The sequence below is a fragment of the Ictalurus punctatus genome, chromosome 11, assembly GCF_001660625.3.
Source record: "Ictalurus punctatus breed USDA103 chromosome 11, Coco_2.0, whole genome shotgun sequence".
NCBI lineage: Eukaryota > Metazoa > Chordata > Actinopteri > Siluriformes > Ictaluridae > Ictalurus > Ictalurus punctatus.
Window position 1 is genome coordinate 1,983,001 of NC_030426.2, and position 25,758 is coordinate 2,008,758.

Genomic DNA, 25,758 nt, shown 5'->3' on the forward strand with positions numbered 1-25,758 from the left:
GATTTGAAGTGTGGATTTGATTGAACAGGGCTGGCAGTAATCAGGCCTGGTTGCGTCTACTCCAGCTGAATCCCATTATGAATGCAGTTTCATGGATTTGGGGAATTAGTAACTAGGGGCAAATACATTTTCACACAGGCCCAGTTGGAATTGGATAACTTTTTGCTTAAATAAATAACATTACCATTTACAAACTATATTTTGCCTTTGTTGCCTTTGTTTTATCTTAGATTTTCTTTTAATTTCTGAAACAATTTAATATAAGATATACACAAAAACAGAAGAAATCAGGATGGGGCAAGTACATTTTCACAGCACTGTACATGATTTACACAGAAGTAAGACATGTTACTTACACAAGTAACCATGGGAATATCTGATTAAACCCTATAACTTTAAATGGTCCTTGGTACACACTTTTACTAAATGTTTTACTTTGTCTATAAACCTTTTACCAATATAGTACAGAAAACATTTGCCCAGCTCATTTTTTGTGCTGATAGACACCAGAACTGAAATCAAGGAATGCACCTTCTGAAAACATTAGATTGTATCACTATTAAGTATGGTCTCTAAACAAGTTGTTGTTTATAACTTTACAGACAAATATAATATGGTGACCAAGAACCTTCCTGGGTGTGGTCAGAACCCAGAAGACCACCTGGTTAACATTAACGTTGGTGGTCTGAAGCATAGTTTCCCTTCTAGCACACTACAGAGGTTTCCAGACACACGGCTGTGTCGCCTTCTGTCCTGTGACACAGCGGAAGCCATTTTACAGGTTTGATGACTATGACATTCAAGAGAAGGAATTTTACTTCGACCGAAACCCTAATCTCTTTCATTATGTCTTCCATTTCTATCAAACTGGAAAACTGCACATCATGGAAGAGCTGTGCATCTTCTCCTTCTGCCAGGAGATTGAGTACTGGGGCATAAATGAGTTCTTCTTGGATAGTTGCTGTAGTTATCTCTATCATGATCGCAGGTTAGAGAGCCATCATAAGTCCTGGGATGAGGAAAGTGATGTAAGCAGTGTGGACACTTCTGTGGATGAGATATCTGATCTTAACAAGGATATCCAACATTTCCAGGACATGCGTTTTGGTAATATACGTAAATGCCTGTGGTTGACTTTGGAAAATCCAGGATATTCCATTCCAAGCAAGCTCTTCAGTTTGGTTTCCATCATTGTTGTGTTAATGTCAATTGCCACCATGTGCATCAACAGTATTCCAGAGTACCAGATTTATGATGATAATTGTCAGCTAATTAAGGATCCAACCATGCAAGCTTTGCAGATTGTTTGCATCTGCTGGTTCACTTTTGAAGTGGTAATGCGTATGCTCCTTGCACCAAACCGTCGGAAGTTTTTCCTTCATCCTCTAAACATGATTGACATTGTTTCAGTGGTGCCTATCTACATCACTCTCATTTTTTACCTGCTTGCTGGTAGTGATTCAGAGCTGGAAAACATTGGAAAAATAGTTCAGGTTCTTAGACCCATGAGGATCTTCAGGGTGCTGAAGTTGGCCAGACACTCAACAGGCCTGAGGTCATTAGGTGCTACATTACGGGTAAGATAATTTTGTTAATGAATTATACTAAGCTTTCTAAACACAGAATAAAATGATACCAGGTTGGAAATGTCTTGACATCCATATCCAACTACTATTATTATATATCCAGAGTTATATACACAAAATGGCCACTTTATTAGGTACACCTGCTTTGTAGCTGGTTACAGGCCATTTTATAAGATAAACCTACCTGTATCCTGTACACTTGTTGGCCACTCTATGAAACAAACCTGCCATGTTGAGTTATGTTGTAGATGTACAATTATAAACAGTAACAGCTCTATTTCCATGCAAAATATGTTAGCTATCCTCTACCATTCACAGGGATAAGTATCTCACCATAGCACTTCTCATGGCTAGATATTTATGGTTGGGAAACTACTCACAACCCAGCAATGACTCTGAGGTTTTTAAAAATCCAAACAGTGTTGCTGTGCCTGATGTCATACCAGAGCAACTTTTGTGTATTGTCAGTTGGAATATATTTGTATAATAGATGCACTGATTCAATGACACTCCCATGTCGCTATCAATTCTTTGCTTAGAATCGTTCAATATTTACAGGTCAGTTATAGAGAACTGGGCAATTAACTCAAAATCTCAAAATAAACTCCCATATTGATGACAACATGTTATTTTAATTAAGAAGAGAAAATATTTACTGTGTATTACATATTACTGTTAGATTTCCAAGTATCTCAGGAATCTCAGGTTATGTTTTCAGATCTCCATCAGCCCTTTCAGCCTGTTTTACAATTACTTCTATTAACTTTACTCTTATTTCTATGCTGCTATGAGCTAGAAAGTGTGGTTTACCCAGAGTTCAGGCGCCTGGAGAGTCTGAATGAACACACATACTGACACACATGAATGTTCACAGAGCCTTCCAGTTTCTCATGCAAAACAAGACGGTGTGTGGACGGTTTCTACTAGTGCAGGTGCCAGACAGACAGACAAAACACACAGCACACAGGGTCATACTACAAAATAAGTCTACATGTGTCAGCTATATTAAAGATGTCAGTTGATCAGCTAATTTAAAGAGGTAATTAAATGAATACATTCATTATAGGTATTTGATAGCAGATCATAAAAGAGAACATGATAAAAGAGAATTTCCTTTGAGGCACCATTTGACATTCACCATTTGTAAGGAGGAGCAATTGTGTATTTCCATTGCTACAGATAAACAAATAAATACTGGAATTTAAATAGCATTAACATGCTGGTAGTATTTGTGATTACTTCTATCAATCTTTCAAGCTCTTAGCTAGTGAAGTTCTATTTAATGTGATGTTCCTTATTTAATAAAAGTTATGTCATACATTTCACATTCTTTCCTGCTTCATGGCTATCCTTTTAGCACAGTTACAGAGAGGTGGGCATCCTTCTACTGTACCTGGCTGTAGGTGTATCTGTCTTCTCTGGTGTGGCTTACACTGCAGAGTATGAGGAGGATGTTGGTTTGGACACCATTCCTGCTTGCTGGTGGTGGGGTTGTTCACTGTTGGCTATGGGGATGTTGTGCCTGTCACAGTGGCTGTAAAGTTAGCAGCTTCGGGATGTATCTTGGGTGGCACATTAGTAGTGTCCTTACCCATTACCATCATCTTCCACAAGTTCTCGCATTTCTACCGCAAACAGAAGGCTCTGGAGGCTTCAGTGAGAAACAACAACAAGAAGGGACATGAACGAGAGAAGGAAGAAGGATGTGAAGGTGATAGCCACTGTTTGGAGGATGAGGAAAAGGAAGAGGAAAAAGATGTGGAGAATGAAGGAGGGGTTGTAAATTACAGTTATGTACATAATCTGCTTTCAGCATCTTCTACACAGTATGAGATGAGTGATCCATTTGCAAAAGGAAAAGAACTTGATCATCTCTGAGACTTGCTTGTCCATTATCTCCAATAGTACAAAAGCCAAGACAGTATATAACTCTGGTTCATACCCTTAATCATACATGAATATATATAATTCTCCTTTTGTTAATTTGTATGTATGTATATTCAATTTGGTTCAATTCAATTCAATTTTATTTGTATGCCACTTTCAACAATGGACATTGTCAGAAAGCAGCTTTATAGAAATATATAAATTATGGATATAAAATTCCGGATAATAAATTTATAAATTGATCCCTATATGTGGGCCAATCAATAATTGTGAGTACAATTGGAATGTCCCAAAAAAAAAAAAAAAGAAAAGAAATATTACATTTCTAGAATTTCTTTCATCTGAGAGAAATTCTAGAAATTTAATATTTCTTTTTTTCTTTTTTCTTTTTTTTTGCATTGGGTTTCACAAATCCAGTGTGTAGTAAACATACAGCATTTTCCTTACATTTTTAATGAATAAATATAAGTTAACCAAAGAATTTTTCAGCTCTGTTACAGAAATGTTATGAAATATACAGACTTAAAAACCAGGATCAAACTTTTTAACCTATAAAATTAAGCAATTAAGGAAGAGAAATAGCACAAGTTTCATGATATATGAATTTAAAAAAAAAAATAAACACAGATAATATATTTTTTTTCTTTACATTAAATTGTAAAATGAAGTGGTTAGTAGGATTATCATGATATCATAAACATATCTTACAATACTATACCCTCTGAAGTATCATGATACCAAGTAGTATCACGATACCATGCAATAATGTGTTAATTCATCGTTCAAATCTACAATATGAATCAAATTTACAGAAATACATAGATTTAAATGAAAACAGACAAACCGAATTTACCTCTGAATACTTTATTAATGAGAATGAATAACTGGCTATTTGAAAAATTCAAGAACAATCATAATTGGCAAGCAACTAATTCAATGTGTCACTAATTTTAATATATTATTCCCTAGGGAAATGAAGTCATGCAAATGGAAAGTGTCCTCTAAGTACTAAAAATTAACACATCATTAGGAATAAATAACTGAATTTGTAAACGAACTCCAAAAAAAAAAATCATAAAATTGGGAACGTTAGCTCGCTTACTAGCAAACACAGCTAATTGTTGTATTTACACATAGCGGTTAGCATAATGTTAGCTTGCTTATTAGCAAACACGGCTAATTTTACCATTTACACACAGGGGTTAGCATAATGTTAGTTCGCTTCAGCTAATTTAAGTATTTGCACACAGCGTTTAGCATAACATTAGCTTAATTTGGCTTATTTGAGTATATACACAGTGGTTAGCGTACCATTAGCTCATCTGAGACCAATATAGAAGAAAATGCTTCTGTTTTGCAAGCTTTACAAATTTAATACAAAATGTTTGGTTACAAAAATATTATCAGCAATAACGTGTGTGAAAAGTGAAATTTTACAAAATATTTACACTAATTTGAACATTTCTTTTCAATTTTTGGTATTTGGTATATCTCCCATTTGCTTTAGTGACAGTTTGCACTTGAGCTGGCATGGACTCCAGAAGGCTGTATAAAACCTGATGGTTCATGTTAGAGCAAAACCATGGGAGTGTCGTCTGAACCCATTCTTAGTGGAAGAGATAAAGTTCATAGAATATCTGACCTTTTGTACAAAGGTGTTACAAATGTCACGGTGAACATTTATTTTTCTTTGATTTAATTTTTATTTTTATGTTTATTTCCATAAATAAATAAATAAATAGATAGATAAATAAATAAATGAAAAAGAAAGAAAAATAGAGAATTTCAATATGGTCTCAGACATTTGACAAGTATCTTTTTGAATTATGCTCAAAATGTTCTACTTTGGTCTAATCAACCACAACAAATAGTGTCACATGACTTTGTCATTAAACCATAAAAAAACAATATGAGCTCAAAGTGCACAGTTTGAGGGTATGTACATCCAAATCTGGTGAAAGTTGCAGGAATTATTCACTTTTTATATGTTGTCCACCCATTTTTAAGGGAAGAAAAACAATTGGATAATTGACTGCTCAATTGGCCTGGTGTGTTATTCCCTCATGATTTCACTTTCAAGAAGCAAATAAAATGTCTATATTTGACTTGAAATGTGACATTTGCTTTTGGAATCTGTTGCTATTAACGCTCAATATGAAGTCCAAAGAGCTGTCATTACCATTCAAGCAAGCCATCATTAGGCTGAAAAATCAAATCAAAACAGACCCATCAGAGAAATAGCAAAAACATTAGATCTGGTGGAATAAACTATTTACTTCATTCCTAAAAGTAAAGAATGCACTGATGAGCTCAGAACACCAAAAGCCCTGGAAGATCATGGAAAATATATATGCCACAAATATGATGAATGACAGAAGAATTCTTTCTGTGGTGAATAAAAACCCCTTCACAACAGTGTCAACAATGGCTTTACTCCAAGACGTAAATGGTAAAACTCAAAATAATGAAGACCTGATAAGAGTTTGCCAAAAAAAAAAAAAACAACAACCCAAAAAGCCCATGCAGTTCTGTGTTTATTACGTTTGATATAGTGTATGTTGTTATTCATTACTCTGTATAATTTACAACCCCAATTCCCAAAAAGTTGGGACAGTATGGAAAAATCTAATTAAAACAAAGGGGGGTCTTTTTTAAATGCACTTTGACTTTTATTTAAACAAAAATCTTATAAAGACAGGGTATTTGAGGTTTTTACCTAATCAACTGCATAGTTTTTTGAAACGTTTATTTTAAAATTGATGCATGCAGCACGTTCTAAAAAATTGGGACAGGTCCAATTTAGGACTAATATGCGATATGACAAGTTGAAATAAGAAGGTGATGTGAAACAGGTGAGGCAATCGTCTAATCATAGTATATAAGGATCGACCAAAAAAGGCCTAGTCCTTCAAGAGCAAGGAGGGGTTGAGGCTCTCCAATCTGCCAACAAATGCAACATTCTGCCTGGATTACAAACATATGGTTGCGTAAGCAGAGAGTGCGGGTGCTAGTATGGCCTGCCTACAGTCCTGACCTGTCCCTTGAGAGACATTGAGAATGTGTGGCACATTATGAAGCCCAAAATAAGGTAATGAAGGCCCTGTACAGTTGCGCAGAAGAAGAAATTCATAATGGATAAATGGGGCAAAATTCTGATGGCTGAACTTAACCAACTGGTGTTCAGTTGTCCAAACACTTAATAAATGTTATTAAAATAAAAGGTGATGTTTCACAGTGGTAAACAGTCGACTGTCCCAACTTTTTTGGAGTGTGTTGCTGTCATCAGTTTTGAAATTCAATAAAATTTTCAATTAAATTAAATTTTATTTGTATAGTGCTTTTAACAATGGACATTGTCTCAAAGCAGCTTTACAGAAATATAAACACAGGATACAGATTTTAAGTATGTGAATTTATCCCTATTGAGCAAGCCGGTGGTGAGGGTGGCACCCTATCTTTAGAGGAACCTGACTGAAAAGGGAACCCATCCCCATATGGGTAGTGTGAAAATAATGTAATTATGGTTTTTATATGAAGTTTGTTTTGTTGAACTAATCCACTGTTCACTAAAGGAGACTTGAGTGCAAAATTGTATGTGGTAATTGCAGTCCTAAGGCCAAAGCATCAACCGTAGTCCCAGCAACCACTGCGAAAATGTCCATGTGAAATTGAGGTCCAAAACTTCAAGCGAGAACATCCTTAGCAATCTTCAGGCTGCACTGCTTGGAGTCGTCCTCAGTGGCAGAATGTAGCCTCCAGTTGATGAGAGCTCTACCCAAAGCTAGGGATCAGGCAGGTTCGGAGAGCAGAAAGGGTCAGGATCAATGGCATGTCCATAATATCATGTGTGGCTTGACAGAAGGAGATAGGGAGAGGGAAGTAAAGAGAGGGAGAGATTGTTAGGTATGCTTACTATCCCATAATGGATAAGACTGTGTACTTTGCATAAAAGCAAGTCTATTCATGGTAAGCTTGAGTAAACAAATATGTTTTCAGCCTAGACATAAACACTGAGACTGTGTCTGAGTCCCGATCACTAATTGGAAGGATGTTCCATAACTGTGGGGCTTTGTAAGAGAAAGCTCTTCCCCCTGATATAACCTTCACTATTCGAGATACCAACAAATAGCCTGCCTCATTTGATTTAATTTTGACACATTCCTCAAACTTTGTTAAACTGCTGTCTGTTGTCTGGCTTTCCTGAAACATACAGCTGTGTATCATCAGCATAACAGTGGAAGCTAATTCCATGTTTACAAATAATTTGACCCAGAGGTAGCATATATAATGAAAAAGCATTGGGCCTAAAACAGAACTTTGTGGAACACCAAACTTTATCTCGGTATGTGTGGAGAAGTCGCCATTTATATCTATGAACTGATAGCTATTAATCAAATAAGACCTGAGTCAGGAAAGGGCCGTTCCCTTAATGCTAACAATGTTTTATAATATACCAAGGAGAATAGTATGATCAATAGTATCGAAAGCTGCACTAAGGTCAAGTAACAGAACAAAGAGACACAACCCTGATCAGAGGCCAGTAGTAGGTCATTTACTACTTTAACCAGCACTGTCTCTGTGCTATGATGAGGCCTAAAGTCTGACTGGTACATTTCATAAGTGTTATCCCGATGTAGGTACGAGCATAGCTGCTGTGCTACAACCTTTTTAATATCTTGCAGATAAAGGGGAGATTTGATATTGGCCTATAGCTGGACAGTTGACAGGGCTCAAGGTCAGGTTTTTTAATCAGTTTGATAACTGATAGTTTAAAGGATTTAGGTACATAGCCAGTGTTAAGGGAAGAATGTATTATTTTTAGAACGAGTTTGATTACTCCCAGAATAATCATTTGAAGAAACATGTAGGTAAGGGATCTAGTATACAAGTTGATAATTTTGCTGAAGAGATTAATGACGTTAAGTTGTCTCTCTAAGGGACATTCTAATCCTTGATCTGATGTTGCTATATTATCATCTACAGGGTTAATCATATCTAATATTTTCAACTTTACCAATGAAAAAATTCATGGTCATCACTACTATGAGTGTGTATATTTTTAAAAAATAAATTAACAAAGTAAAACAATTTTTTTATTTAGTTTTAAATGTAGTACAGGCTGAATTGAATTTTAAAATGATTTTTTGTTTGTTTATTGCATTTTCCATACTCTCCCAACTTTTTCGGAATTGGGGTTGTATGTTAATGTCTATCCACCCAAGATGTAACGGGAAGTTAGAAAGTGAGAAAAAAAGTTACTTTTGTCTCACTTGCAAAGCAGTAGAAATAAAAACTCCCTATAAAAAAGGAATTACAAGGTGGTAACAGAATGGAAAAGCTTTTTTAAAATAAAAAAACACTCAAACTAAATTATATTATAAATGCATTTAATACTGCATCTTATTTTATGTTTTAAAAATAACACAAAAGCCTAGAACCAAAACAATAATTATTAGAAAAGGATTTTGAAAGGAAATTCTCTTATATCATGTACTCTCTTATATTATGAACTGCTATCAAATACCTATGATGAATGTATTAATTTAATTACCTCTTTAAATAAGCTGATCAACTGCTATCCTTGATGATATTATTATGTATTTCCGTGTCAACATGACACAGGACTTATTTTGTATTATGACTATGTTCTTTGTGTTATGTTTAAATCTGTCTGACACCTGGACCAGTAGAAACCGTCCACGCACTGCTTCTTATCAATGTGTATAAATACTCTTGGTTTGCATGAATAAACTCGGATGTCTATTTGAGCATCATGCATGTGTCCGTGTGTGTTCACTTAGGCTCCCCAGATCGATCTGAAGTGGTCTGAGGAGAACCACACTTTCTAAGCACAGAACTAAAACTTAATAGAAGTAATGGTAGAACAGGCTGAAAGGGCTGACGGAGATCTGAAGACATAAATATTTACATTGTGATAAATGAAAATCTAACAGATTTGTTTAAAAAAAATACATGTTTTAAAAACAGTTAAGAAGTTCAGGCAGCAAGAAATCACAATTTTAAGTAAAACACATTTTCATTATTATTAATAATAATATATATATAAAATAATAATAATAATAATAATAATAATAATAATAATAATAATAATAATAATAATAATAATAGAATGTTGTGCTCTAACTGCCTTTACACTGAATATAAGTGAGTTACACTTTACTCCAGTATTGAAAATTTTGAATATTGGAACGAAACAGGAAAAAAAATATCACCTTGGACATCAAATGTACCCACAATTATAGAATGACCCACATATATCTGAAGAGGAATCTAGAGAGTGACTAATAATTGTGGATTGTTTGAATTCTTCAGTGGTGGTTAAAGTTCAATATAAAGTTATTCTGACTTATCACCATTATTCAATAACGAAATATTTTTATCCTGATGGGAGTGGTCTCATCCAGAATAACATTGTCCCCACGCACTGGACATGAGTGCTCACTGACAGGTGTGATGATTATGAAAATTATTTAATTCATGACTTTGCAGTCATCAAGGCCAGTTATATATAAAAAACATGCAAAGAGGACAATTTTGGTCTTAAGTGCCAAAAACATTCTTAGAAATTAGAAAATGTACTATACTTTGGCCAAACAAGCAAGTAAAGCAAAAGATGACATCTTTTAGACAGAAAAGAAGTGCACCCAATAATTTTAATTATTAATAATAAAGATTTATTGCATCAGATGCACTCATAAAGAACCTTTTTTAATGATAAAAGTAATCAGTAATCAAATATATCTAGCAACACTATAGGAAACAATGCAATAATGGCTGATTGAGGCATCATCTGGCTGGCCATTCGATCTCAAAACATGTGAATTGTAAAAAAAAAAAAAAAAAAAAAAAAAAAAAAAAAAAAAAAAAAAAATTGTAATAAAGTGCTTCCATACTTAGTTGATTATTTGGCAGTTACTCAAATGCTAACCACATAACATATGCTGGCATCACTGGCTTTAGATGTTATACTTTCAGGCTGATGGGTCCTGGGCTGTGACTATACCCATAGAGCTCTATTGTAGTGATTGATCACAAAATGACCAGTTTCAGCCAATGAGTCTACCTCTGCCTGGGACAAAACCATTATTGATATAAACTTAATGCATGTGGTTTAATACAGTCAGTTGTTGTATATGAAAATAATAGACTTTCAGCTATATGTATTTTATTTGGCTCCACTGGGATTTGAATTTGAAAAGAGGAAACTGAAAAAGGTTCAATCTTGAAAAGACCCCATGAATATGGAGAAGTAGTAATGGGATGTCCTTTGTGGAAGTGGTGGTAAAGCAATTATCAGTGACGCACGCCTAGTCTACTTGCATTTCCCATTATTATTATTATTATTATTATTATTTATTTATTTATTTTTAATTTTTTATATTATTATTATTATTATTAGTATTATTATTCGTTTTTTTCTTTTCGTGTTTCTTTTAACAGAGATTGCATGTTGATTACAATCATTTATCCACTGACGTTACATATTAATCCAATTAATATCACTTACGTTGTAGCATATATATATATATATATATATATATATATATATATATATATATATGCTACAACAATATATATATATATATATATATATATATATATACATATATATATATATATATATATATATATATATATATATATATATATATATATATATATATATATATATATATATATATATGTACAAAGTTGTTCTCTCATCAGCCTCTATTTTTTCTGTATGAGACAAAAACTGCCGTTTGTCCTGTTACAGAGAAACCAGAAAGCACAAGTCTGTCCAAAGCTCTGTCCTAAAGATTGGAGTCTTGTGATGTGCGATAAAATTAAATGTAACTACAATCAGTTTAAAAGCGCAATCTGTCGTTCATTAATAAATGTAAAAAATTGGAAAAATTGCTGTTACGATCTCTGACATGCAAACTCAAAAACTACTCAAAACCCTATATTTTAAAGTTTGTTTAACCCGATTTCTTTATTTGTTAATCCATATTATTATTATTATTATTATTATTATTATTATTATTATTATCCATCCATCCATCCATCCATCCATCTTCTATACCACTTATCCTTTTACAGTGTCGCGGGGAAACCTCCCAGGGAGCATGGGGCACAAGGCGGGGTACACACTGGACAGGGTGACAATCCATCACAGGGCACAATCACATACACATTCACACACCCATTCATACACTAAGGACACTTTGGACACGCCAATTAGCCTACCATGCATGTCTTTGAACTGGGGGAGGGGAGGCAATTATTAATATTATTATTATTATTATTATTAAATATATAAAAGTAGCAAGGCAATGAGACAGGAAATACCCCCAAAGTATACTTAACCCAGCAAAAGAGTTCATTTCACCCACTAGTTTGGGTCAAATGAACAACTAAGAATACTGGGTTAAATGGTAAAGCCCAGCACTTGGGTCAAACCAACCCAGCGTGTGTTCTGTTCCATAGTTACCCAGCGGTGGGGTTAAGGTTGGGTTATTTTTTAACTCAACAGTTTTTAGAGTGTATGTTGCAGTGTTATGCAGCCTATCTCACTTAAATAATACCACATTTGCGCTCGCTTATAACAGTGTTAATGACTTTATGAATAAGTAATAATAACCTAATACTTAATAACCTAATAACCTACGGATGGTCTCTGCTTATGAGTGATCGCCTCTTCTGCTTGCACTAACAATTTTCAGCGAACTAAATAATAAAAAATTATACAGTTCTACGCAGTGGTTCCACAGCAAATACTCGGGACGATTTAAAAAGAAAAAAAAAAAGAAAAAAAAAAACGTCCGGACACACAGCTGCTCTGGGACACGTGCCTTGCGCGAGACACTCCGTTTACGAGGGCGTCGTTTGCGGCAAAACATCCCGTCTCTTTTTCTTTGGAGGTGAGACACACGCTTTAAAGACGGAGCAGAAAGAAACTCATTAATAAAACTCATTCATCGAATACGGAACTTGATTCGGAGCATCAGTCGTGGGGAAAAAATGAAATGAAAGATACAGCAGGAGGTGACTACATGTGTGACAGCGAATTCAGTTTTTGCGGTGAGTTATGGCAGTTACTATAATAATAATAATAATAATAATAATAATAATAATAACAACAACAATAAGTGAACAGATTTATATATATATATATATATATATATATATATATATATATATATATATATATATATATATATATATATATATATATATATATATATGATACAGGCCTATGTTTCTTTTATACTGTAGCTGTTACAATGTAACCCATTAGAATGTGGTACAAGAAAAAGTCTGTATAAATCGCGTCGAAGAAATGCACGATAATTAACGGAAACGACTATTGAATATATATTATATACTATCGGTGTTATAATGTTTTCTCTAAGAACTTGGCGGCCAGTAGCTACTCTCTTTAAATATAGATTAACTACAGTTTAAATGCGTAAAGTGCCTAGGAAGAGTTCTCCAGATAAGAGTGCACTCTGTAGCCTAATATTAACATAGCGTGTGCTTATTTAATGTAGCCTAACGCTTGCAGTCTATAGTCCAGTGATGACAAAACAATTAGTCTATTATCAATTATTGCATTACCAATACATGCAGTAGACTACAAAGCAAATGTAATTTAGTTAGCAGTCATACTTGAGTATATACAGAAATGTGACAATGCCAGATTATAAACTCAGCTATATCCTCATCGTGCACAGGAGTCTCTCTCTCTCTCTCTCTCTCTCTCTCTAAGTGATTCAAGTAGTTTTTTGCCATGGTAAAAGGTTTTACATTGCCAAAGCATTGGTAACATTAAATTACAGACATATGTACACACATTCACACAATTTAAAAACAAAAATGTTTGATAAATTATAGCAATAAAAAAAAATTCCATTTCAATTTTTGTGCCATGGGGGCAGCCTCTGTTCAATTTAATTAATTTATTTATTTTCATATGATACATTTACATGTGATTCATTTACATGTGATTCATTTTCATACAATTCATATTCATGTGATTCATTTACAGGTGATTAATTTTCATGTGATTCATATTCATGTGATTCATTTACATCATACATGTGAATTCTATAATATAATTTGTTCACCATATTTGGTTTAAATCCTCTAAAAACAGATTCACATTTGACTAATATTACTCCATTCCAGTTCACATCCTTCAAAGCATTGGCATGTTTGGTTTACTCTCAGAATCCCCCATACACACACACACCCAAAGTCTCCATAAAATGATAAAATGTTTCCACAATGTGAAAACAACTTGGAGAGTAAGTTGAACTAACCAACAAAATTACCAAGACAAAAAGTTCCACTAAGAGAAAAAGCCCCTACTGACTTCAAGTCTGATAAACAGGCTGCGCACAATAACAAATATAATGTCCTTAACTTTTGAAGACTTGTAACAAATAATATGACAGTGTAGGACGTAAAGCCGAGGAAAAAACATTAATACAATTAAATAAACAGAAACTCTAACCCAGTCAGAGCCTCAAAACAGAGAACCAAATTAATACCGAAGTAGATTTAAGAGGAGTGAGTCCACAAAATCAGTAATGCAAGTAATGCAACGACGATGTCTTCAATAAAAATCTAAATACTGTAGAGTTGGAAGGCCGAGTGCAAAAAATAATAATAAAAGAAGAACGAAAAAGACGCCGCTGTGTAGGTGATGCAGTTCACCCCGATATCAAGAGTTTAAAATAGTGGGGGGGCAGCCTGTCTTATGTTGGTTGTGTTTACTTGGTTGGACTGTTGCTTCTGTCCAGTGCTTTAGATTATATTCTTTTTGTATTTTATTAATTTGATTTGGTTGATCTATATGGTTCTGGTATGGGGTTTGGCTGGACATGTTTTGAATTATAAAGTCAGCTCTGCTGAGGGGGCTTCCCTCTGGGATAAGCTCTATTTTAGGGCTTTGTGATGGAGAGGTTCTGCATCACAATTTTTTAGGTGGGCATGGAATTTAATGGCTCTTTTTTTTTTTTCTTTTAATTTATAGTGGGTACAGGCTTAATTCTGCTCTGCAAGTATTCTCTCTTACACCTATAGTACCATTTTTTTTCATTCAAATTTTCAGTAGTTTCCATACTAAGTATAGGCATAATAATAACTTATGATGGTGGGCTGTTATTTCCACCAATGTAACAAGTAACCCTGTTCCCTGATGGGGAACGAGACGTTGCGTGAGCTTCACACTGTGGGAAGCACCCTTGTATATGACCAGTATCTGAGCATACTCAGACCAGTATCTGAGTGTACTCAGACCAGTATCTGAGCTTGTGTAACATCATGCCTATTTATAGACCTGCCGTGATCAGGTGATGTGGCAAATAAGAATGTCGCATGATATAAAAACAGCACCTGTGAACCACGCTGTCAGACTCTATTATCTGAAGTGAAGATGCAATTCACAGGCATGCCCCAGTATGACAAAACTACACATCTTGTTCCCTTCTCAGAGAACAGGGCTACACTTGTAACCAAGATGTTCACTTTCAAAGGGAACTCAACATTGCGTGAGCTTCACGCTGTGGGAACGAAAATACCCACTCCGTCATACTGAGGGCATGGCCTGTTCAAAAGATCCGTGCCCAAGGGTCACTGCAAGACACTCGAGCCCGGGGTGGAAGGTATATCCCATCTGTAATATTGAATGAATGTGGTGGCATAAACCACCCTGCCACAGCAGACATACACTGTAAGGGTGCTCCTTTGGACAAAGCCTTCGAGGAGGCAACCCACATAGTGGAACACCCACCCTTATGCACAGAGGCATAGTGCGACTGAGTGCCTTACATTATCCAATTAGAGATGCACTGCTTCGACGCAGCATTACCTCTACTGTTGCCACCAAAGCAGACCAGCAGCTGCTCTGACTTATGCTGCTGGCCAGAGTGGTGGATGTAAGTACAGAGAGCACTTACTCTAGGTGCAATTTCTCTTGTTCCGGTGTGAGGAAAAGAGGAGGGCAGAAAGCCTGAAACACTATCGGCTGGACAGCAGACATAGGCACTTAAGGATTATAATCCGGCCTAGGATATAGGCAGGCCTTGGCTAATTCAGGGGCAAATCCAAGGCAGGAAGTGGCAACAAAGAGAGATTGTAGATCTCCTACTCACTTGAGAGATGTCAGGGCCAGCAGACCCTTTAGAGTCAGAAGGTAAGCCTTCTCTGAGGCTGACTCTTAAGGGCTTATTGGGGCACCTGACAGACCTTCCAGGACCTTCCATCTAGCAGGGATATTATCTCTGAGAACCATATTTGAGCTGGCCAATATGGTGCTACTAGAAGCAGACATAGATGGTCTTGGCTCTCGCTAGAACTAGTGGGATCAGAGTGATCGGTGGGAAAATGTACAGACATTACCATGGCCATGTGTGCACCATGGCACCCAGTCCCAATGATGCGGGATCAGTGAGGGCAAACCACAGCAGGCAGTGTGTTGTCTTCTCTGAGGTGAACACACCCACATCTGCTTGGCCGAACCTCTGCCATGTGGACTTCACCACTTGTGGATGGAGCCTCCAATCCCCTGCCTCAAAAGGATGCTTGCCCCCACATTCCGGTTTCCCTGAATGTACATTTCAGTCACTGACAAAAAGTCTCCCTCTGCCCAGAGAAGAATTAGTGCCTGCCTGAACAGGGGGTGCAAACGTAACCCTCCTTGGTGGTTGATATATGAGACCAAGGCTGTGTTGTCTGTCACAACTAACACTTGGCGACCTTTCAATTGAGGAAGTAAGAATTTCAGTACTAAAATTATGACCCGCATTTCTAGGAAATGTATACGCCACTCCGGATGAGGGCTTCTCCAGAGACCGTGAGCTGGACAGCCATCTTAGACCATGCCCCAGCCTGTGAGGCAGGCATCTATCATTACTGTCTTGCGATAAGGATACGCCCATAGAGTCTGACCCGAGGCTACAAACCAGGGATTACTCCAAATGCTCAGAGTATGTAGGCATCGCCGTGTGACCCTGATTAGACGTGACGTGGCAGTATGTATATTATCTAACGCTCTGCCCCAGTAATCATCGTCAAGCTCCAGGCCCAATTCCTCTTCCCAAGCACTAATGGTTTTGATATTGTAAGAATCGTCCTGTGACCAGATCGTTGCATATATCCGTGAAATAATGCCACCCTTATGAAGATTCAGCTTGAACACGTCTTCCCATGCAGACCTTGTAGGTAAGGAGGGAAAACCAGCGAATAGGGAAGAGACACAATGCCTAATTTGAAAGAAACGGAATAGGTGAGACGGAGGCAGGCTGAATGACAAGGATAATATAGAAAAGCTTGCAAACACATTATTAATGAAAAGATCCTCAAAGCATTTCAGATTCAATTCAATTCAGTTTTATTTGTATAGCGCTTTTTACAATAGACATTGTCTCAAAGCAGCTTTACAGAAATATCAACATGATATACAGATATTAAGGGTGTGAATTTATCCCAACTGAGCAAGCCACTGAGTGGCAACGGTGACAAGGAAAAACTCCCTAAGATGTTTTAAGAGGAAGAAACCTTGAGAGGAACCCGACTCAGAAGGGAACCCATCCTCATCTGGGTAACAACAGATAGTGTGAAAAAGTTCATTATGGATTTATATGAAGTCTGTATGGCCTTAGGAGCAGCTGTAGTCCCAGCAGTCTGGAATTAGAGAAGATTTGAGCTCCATCCAGAGGCAGAAAGAATCTGGATCTCTAGTATCTCCATAAATTCGTGTGGGGCTCGGTGAAAGGAGAGAGGGAGAAAAAAGATTATTATGACTGTGAAGTAGTAGAACAGAATCTAGTCAGGTTACAAATACAAATACGTTTTAAGCCTAGACTTAAACACTGAGACTGTGTCTGAGTCCCGAACACTAATAGGAAGACTGTTCCATAACTGTGGGGCTCTATAAGCGAAGGCTCTTCCCCCTGCTGTAGCCTTCACTATTTGAGGTACCGTCAAATAGCCTGCATCTTTTGATCTAAGTAGGTGTGGCGGATCATATAAAACCAAAAGGTCGCTTAGATATTGTGGCGCGAGACCGTTTAGTGCTTTATAGATTAATAAAAGTATTTTATAGTTAATGCGAGATTTTACTGGGAGCCAATGCAGTATTGATAATATTGGTGTGATATGGCCGTATCTTCTAGTTCTAGTTAGGACTCTAGCAGCTGCATTCTGGACTAACTGGAGCTTATTTATATTCCTACTGAAACATCCAGACAGTAAGGCATTACAGTAATCTAATCTAATCTAATCAGACCCTTCTTTTCCCAAAAAGAGAACGTGGAATCTATTAAGTAGGGTGGAAAGAGGTGGTTATTACATACAGGTGCCATGGTTGAGGCCGAGATGGATTTAAAATGACGGCGAAACCGATAGAAAATTTTTAGGGAGGTACATACTATTGGATTATCCGTGTATTGTGAAAGGGGTATAGGATGGGAGGAGAACACCATAGCAGGGAGGGAGTTTGAAATACAAGACTTTGCTTCTAAGTGGCACGGAAGAGAGGGGGCCTGCACCCAGAGCACCAATTTTGGCACCAATGTTTCTGAATATTAGCCGCCCAATAATAATACATGGAATTAGGCAATGAGAGGCCACCACTTACTCAACTCTTTTGAAGTGAAAATTTGGAAACCCTGGGAGTTTTTCCTGCCTATATAAAAGAGGGGATTAATTGGTCTATATTCTTGAAGAAAGATTTGGGTAAAAACAAAGGGATGGACTGGAAAAGGTAGAGGAATTTTGGAAGAATGTTCATTTTTACCATGTTTATTCTACCAAGAGGGGATAATGGTAGAGCCACCGATCTTTGAAAGGCTGACTTCATGTATGAAATTAAGGGTGTAAAATTTGCCGCCATTTATGCAGAATAGGAACGGGTGACATTAACTCCGAGATATTTGAATTTTGAATCCTCCAAATGAAAAGGTATTTCAGTCTGTTTTATTTTTTGGCCAGATTGGTTCATGGGGAAGCATTCACTCTTTTGTAGGTTCAGTTTATACCCAGAAAATATTCCCAAAGTCATTTAATACGCGTATTATCTCTGGAATAGATTCAATCGGATCCGTAACATAAAGTAGTAAGTCGTCAGCTTATAGGGCTAATTTATGTTCAATTCCTTTGTGAATTATACCCTGAAATACAGGAAGAGTTCTAAGCATTATCGAGAGAGGCTCAATTGCTATGGCAAAAAGTAAGGGAGACAGAGGACATCCCTGGCGCGTACCCCGTGACAAACTAAAATAGTCAGATTTAGCATCATTGGTATATATGGAAGCTTGCGGTTCCACATATAGTAAATGGATCCATGATATCAGTCCATGCCCAAAGCCGAACCTCTTTAGCACCATAAAAATATATTCCCATTCTATCCTATCAAATGCCTTTTCTGCATCCAGAGAGACGACCACTTCAGAGGAGTTGCTGTTTTGTTTTGAATATATAATGCTAAGTAGAGTACAAATATAAGAAAAAGAATGCCGTCCTTTTATAAATCCAGTTTGCTCCTCTGAAATAATGCTAGGGACAATCCCCTCTAAACGAGAGGCCAAAAGTTTGGCTAAAATCTTGCCATCAGCATATAGGAGGCTAATATGTCTGTACGAATTACATAATGTTGGGTCCATCTTTAAGCAATAGAGTTATAGATGCTTGTCTCAATGTTTGTGGCAGCGTACCTAGTTCTAAGGATTCCTCGAATACAGCCAGAAGTAATGGGGCCAATGTAACATGAAATTTCTTTTTCTTAGATTGCAATGAATTGATTGAGTTAAGGTATCATCTAAGGTGATGGGGCTGTCAAGTTCAGATGCCAATAGAGGGTCAACTCTGGGAAACTCAATATTTCTAAGAAAATGGTCCATGTTACCTGAATTGTCAGGAGCTCCAGCTGTGTATAAAGAGGAGTAAAAACTTTTAAAAGTTTAATTAATTTCTACAGGATCTGACGTTAATGCACCACTGGACTGCATAATCTGAGCAATAGAGCGCGAAGCCGCTCAGCTACGCAGTTGGTGAGCCAAGAACCGACCGACCTTTTCCCCATATAGAGAGGATATAGAGAGGAAATGTAGAGAGGAAATGAAGAGTCTTTCTGCGAGCATTACACAAACCACTGACATGCAGTCTCGCTGAAGATGATAAGGTTGACTGTGCAGTTCACAGGTGCCGTTTTTTCATATCACGCAATGCGCTTAATTGCCACATCACCCACATCACGGCAGGCCTTTAAAAGGTATGATGTTACACAAGCTTCAGATTCCGGCCACACACGAGGGTGCTTTCCACAGCATGAAGCTCACGCAATGTTGAGTTCCCTTTGAAAGGGAGCCATGTGCATCTCTTATACCTATAATGGGTTACACTAACAAAGATTAATTAAAACAACAGTAGATGAGGACAGAAACATTCTATGCTAAAAATAAACAAACAATAGAAACCATCACAGAAATTTTAATCGTTTCCACTAAAAATACCATTAAAAAGCATCAGCTAACCATTAAAACAATTACCATTACCGTTATTGGTCCTTATTGGTATCTACAGTGGGGCTTGAAAGTTTGTTAACCCTTCATAATTTTGTATATTTCTCCATAAATATGACCTCAAACATCAGATTTGCCCTAAAAGTAGATAAAGAGAACCCAATTTTAAAAAATCAGACAAAAATAATGTACTTAGTAATTTATTAATTGAGGAAAATGATCGACAATTACATATCTGTGAGTGGCAAAAGTATGTGAACCTTTGCTTTCAGTATCTCGTGTGATCCCCTTTTCAGCAATAATTGCAACTAAACATTTTTGATAAGTGTTGATCAGTCCTGCACATTGGCTTGGTGGAATTTTAGACCGTTCCTCAATACAGAACAGCTTCAACTCTGTGATGTGCGTGGGTTTCCTCACATGAACTGCTTGCTTCAGTTTCTTCCACAACATTTCTATGACCCAATTTCTCTCGAGATTCAGTCCATGAACAGATGTGACATTTTCCTTTATAATTTGCTGGTATAATTCGGTATTCATTGTACCATCAATGAGATGCAAGCTGTCCTGGCCCAGATGCAGCAAAACAGGCCAAAACCATGATACTACCACCACCATGTTTCACAGATGAGATAAGGATCTTATGCTGGAATGAAGTGTTTTCCTTTCTCCAAACATAACACATCATTTAAACAAAAATTCTATATTGGTCTCATCTGTCCACAAAACATTTTTCCAATAGGCTTCTGGCCTGACCGCATGACTGTTAGCAAACTGCGTAAGGGCAGCAATGTTCTGTTTGGAGAGTAGTGACTTTCTCCTTGCAACCCGGCCATGCACCTCATGAACATTTTTTCTCGTGAAAGTTTTTTACTGGCCAATGCTTGGCGATGTAGCATGCAGTGGAGAATTACGCACCCCGGGGCTTTTTCCTTCAATAGGCTGTTAAATCGCTTGTTTTTGCACATCAATGCTGCAGTCCCATCAGTGTAGCATGCAACAATATTCTTGTAGGGCAGATTGTTGGATGAGAGATAGTTATAAAAATAGTTATAAACATATCTTGGTCTGTTGTTGGTGTGGCTACATTGGTAGACATAAGAATGCCTTGTTTCAAGTAAACACTGTCAATATATTACACATAAACGATGAGTAAAGATTCATTTGACACTGTTGTTTCATCCAACTGAATGGCAAAGGGAACATTCCTAAGCTTCTCGTGCAGCTGGTTTTGTCAATCTCCAGCCATTTTATCAAACCTGTCTTTGACAGTGTTGTCAGAGAGTGGGAAGGTTCTCATTTTATCCACCACCTGTGGGACACACAGTCTCTCTATAATTTTCAGGCAGGGTTTGATTAGCTGCTCTCCCAAATTTTAGCCTTGGAATTAATAGTGAACACTCAAATAACGCCTCCGTGGGTCTGTGTAAATCACTGCCTGATCTTTCAAATGCTTTTATGATGTCTGTAGATCTTTTTGATAGTTCCAACTGCTTCTTCAACTAAAAAAAATCCTGACCTTCACCAATAGTCTCATGGTGTTTTGCTTCCTGGTGTTGTTGCATATTGCTTGTCTTCATGCTGTTGTTACCTAGCTTCTTGCCACAAATGGCACCTTCTGGCCAAGTCCTGTGCTGTCCTTCTGTAAAACTGAAGTTAAGATAACTCTTGAGATATAGCCTTACTTTCTTTGGTTTACTTTATTATGAGATATAGCCTTTCTTTCTTTACTTTAACTTTATGTTTCTTAGACTTGTTGTTTTATTCATAAAATAGTGATGCTCTGAGTGCAGGAAAACCGAGCTGCTAGCTGAAACTGATTGAGTGCGGGTCATTGACGTTATTATTATTTTTAGATTGGCCTTGGCATTGGAAGCATACAATCTTTTAGTAACATTTCAAAATGTATTAATTAATTAAATTTAATCATAGTGGAACATTTTAGGCATGTTTGACCAAAAAGCAAATGAGATCACGTCCTCCCCCCATGAACTCTGGTGCCCCTTTAAGGGGGGCACGGACCCCAGGTTAGGAACCACTGTTTTTATTGATTTGATTGGTTTGCAGTAATCAGGCCTGGTTGTGTCTAGTCCAGCTGAATCCCATTATGAATGCAGTTTCATAGATTTGGGGAATTAGTAACTAGGGGCAAATACATTTTCACACAGGCCCAGTTGGAATTGGATAACTTTTTGCTTAAATAAATAACATTACCATTTATAAACTATATTTTGCCTTTGTTGCCTTTGTTTTATCTTAGATTTTGTTTTCATTTCTGAAACAATTTAGTATGAGATATACACAAAAACAGAAGAAATCAGGATGGGGCAAGTACATTTTCACAGCACTGTACATGATTTACACAGAAGTAAAGCATGTGACTTACACAAGTAACCATGGGAATATCTGATTAAATCCTATAACTGTAAATGGTTCTTGGTACACACTTTTACAAAATGTTTTACTTTGTCTATAAACCTTTTACCAATATAGTACAGAAAACATTTGCCAAGCTAATTTTTTGTGCTGATAGACACCAGAACTGAAATCAAGGAATGCACCTTCTGAAAACATTAGATTGTATCACTATTAAGTATGGTTTCTAAACAAGTTGTTGTTTATACCTTTACAGACAAATATAATATGGTGACCAAGAACCTTCCTGGGTGTGGTCAGAACCCAGAAGACCACCTGGTTAACATTAACGTTGGTGGTTTGAAGCATAGTTTCCCTTCTAGCACACTACAGAGGTTTCCAGACACACGGCTATGTCGCCTTTTGTCCTGTGACACAGCGGAAGCCATTTTACAGGTTTGCGATGACTATGACATTCAAGAGAAGGAATTTTACTTTGACCGAAACCCTAATCTCTTTCATTATGTCTTCCATTTCTATCAAACTGGAAAACTGCACATCATGGAAGAGCTGTGCATCTTCTCCTTCTGCCAGGAGATTGAGTACTGGGGCATAAATGAGTTCTTCTTGGATAGTTGCTGTAGTTATCTCTACCATGATCGCAGGTTAGAGAGCCATCATAAGTCCTGGGATGAGGAAAGTGATGTAAGCAGTGTGGACACTTCTGTGGATGAGATATCTGATCTTAACAAGGATATCCAACATTTCCAGGACATGCGTTTTGGTAATATACGTAAATGCCTGTGGTTGACTTTGGAAAATCCAGGATATTCCATTCCAAGCAAGCTCTTCAGTTTGGTTTCCATCATTGTTGTGTTAATGTCAATTGCCACCATGTGCATCAACAGTATCCCAGAGTACCAGATTTATGATGATAATGGTCAGCTAATTGAGGATCCAACCATGCAAGCTTTGGAGATTTTTTGCATCTGCTGGTTCACTTTTGAAGTGGTAATGCGTATGCTCCTTGCACCAAACCGTCGGAAGTTTTTCCTTCATCCTCTAAACATGATTGACATTGTTTCAGTGGTGCCTATCTACATCACTCTCATTTTTGACCTACTTGCTGGTAGTGATTCAGAGCTGGAAAACATTGGAAAAATAGTTCAGGTTCTTAGGCTCATGAGGATCTTCAGGGTGCTGAAGTTGGCCAGACACTCAACAGGCCTGAGGTCATTAGGTGCTACATTACGGGTAAGATAATTTTGTTAATGAATTATACTAAGCTTTCTAAACACAGAATAAAATGATACCAGGTTGGAAATGTCTTGACATCCATATCCAACTACTATTATATATCCAAAGTTATATACACCAAATGGCCACTTTATTAGGTACACCTGCTTTGAAGCTGGTCACAGGCCATTTTTTAAGCTAAACCTACCTGTATCCTGTACACTTGCTGGCCACTCTATTAGACAAACCTATCATGTTTAGTTATGTAGTAGATGTACAATTATAAACAGTAACATCTCTATTTTCATGCCAAATTTGTTAGTTATCCTCTACCATTCACAGGGAGAAGTATGTCACCATAGCACTTCTCTTGGCTAGATATTTATGGTTGGGAGACTACTCACAACCCAGCAATGACACTGAGGTTTTTAAAAATCCAAACAATGTTCCTGTGCCTGATGTCATACCAGAGCAACTTTTGTGTATTGTCAGTTGGAATATATTTGTATAATAGATGCACTGATTCAATGACACTCCCATGTCGCTATCAATTCTTTGCTTAGAATCGTTCAATATTTACAGGTCAGTTATAGAGAACTGGGCAATTAACTCAAAATCTCAAAATAAACTCCCATATTGATGACAACATGTTATTATAGTTAAGAAGGTAAAATATGTACTGTGTATTACATATGGCACCATTTGCCATTCACCATTTGAAAGGAGGAGCAATTTTGTAATTCCATTGCTACAGATAAACAAATAAATACTGGAATTTAAAATAGCATTAACATGCTGGTAGTATTTGTGATTACTTCTATCAATCTTTCAAGCTCTTAGCTGGTGAAGTTCTATTTAATGTGATGTTCCTTATTTAATAAAAGTTATGTCATACATTTCACCTTCTTTCCTGCTTCATGGCTATCCTTTTAGCACAGTTACAGAGAGGTGGGCATCCTTCTACTGTACCTGGCTGTAGGTGTATCTGTCTTCTCTGGTGTGGCTTACACTGCAGAGTATGAGGAGGATGTCGGTTTGGACACCATTCCTGCTTGCTGGTGGTGGGGTACAGTAAGTATGACCACTGTTGGCTATGGGGATGTTGTGCCTGTCACAGTGGCTGGAAAGTTAGCAGCTTCGGGATGTATCTTGGGTGGCACATTAGTAGTGGCCTTACCCATTACCATCATCTTCAACAAGTTCTCGCATTTCTACCGCAAACAGAAGGCTCTGGAGGCTTCAGTGAGAAACAACAACAAGAAGGGACATGAACGAGAGAAGGAAGAAGGATCTGAAGGTGATAGCCACTGTTTGGAGGATGAGGAACAGGAAGAGGAAAAAGATGTGGAGAATGAAGGAGGGGTTGTAAATTACAGTTATGTACATAATCTGCTTTCAGCATCTTCTACACAGTTTGAGATGAGTGATCCATTTGCAAGAGGAAAAGAACTTGATCATCTCTGAGACTTGCTTGTCCATTATCTCCAATAGTACAAAAGCCAAGACAGTATATAACTCTAGTTCATACCCTTAATCATACATGAACATATATAATTCTCCTTTTGTTAATTTGTATGTATGCATATTCAATTCGGTTCAATTCAATTAAATTTTATTTGTATACCACTTTCAGCAATGGACATTGTCAGAAAGCAGCTTTATAGAAATATATAAATTCTGGATATAAAATTCCGGATAATAAATTTATAAATTGATCCATATATTTGGGCCAATCAATAATTGCGAGTACAATTGGAATGTCGCAAAAAAAAATGAAATATAAAATTTCTAGAATTTCTCTCAGATATGTTTGTATTGGGTTTCACAAATCCAGTGCATGGTAAACAAACATGCATTTTCCTTACATATTTAATGAATAAATATAAGTTAACCAAAGAATTTGTTAGCTCTGTAACAGAAATGTTATGAAATATGCAGACTTAAAAACCCGGATCAAACTTTTTAACCTATAAAATTAAGTCATTAAGGAAGAGAAATAGCACATCAAGTTTTGCAAGCTTTACAAATTTAATACAAAATGTTTGGTTACAAAAGTATTATCAGCAATAACGTGTGTGAAAAGTAAAATTGTACAGAATATTTACACTAATTTGAAAATTTCTTTGTATTTGGTATATCTCCCATTTGCTTTAATGACAGTTTGC

At 36.7% G+C, this 25,758-nt stretch overlaps 1 protein-coding gene and 1 pseudogene across 1 annotated transcript; both read left to right on the forward strand.

The window, feature by feature from the left end:
- Positions 1-613: 613 nt before the first annotated feature.
- On the forward strand, positions 614-3,464 carry LOC108271630 (potassium voltage-gated channel subfamily S member 2-like; annotated as a pseudogene).
- A 19,175-nt stretch (positions 3,465-22,639) lies between these two features.
- LOC108271680 (potassium voltage-gated channel subfamily S member 2) lies at positions 22,640-25,316 on the forward strand. The gene is made up of 2 exons (XM_047158719.2): positions 22,640-23,611; positions 24,527-25,316. Exons 1-2 carry the CDS (start codon positions 22,646-22,648, stop codon positions 25,055-25,057), a joined length of 1,497 nt encoding a protein of 498 aa, XP_047014675.2. The 5' UTR covers positions 22,640-22,645; the 3' UTR covers positions 25,058-25,316.
- The last annotated feature ends 442 nt before the right edge of the window (positions 25,317-25,758 follow it).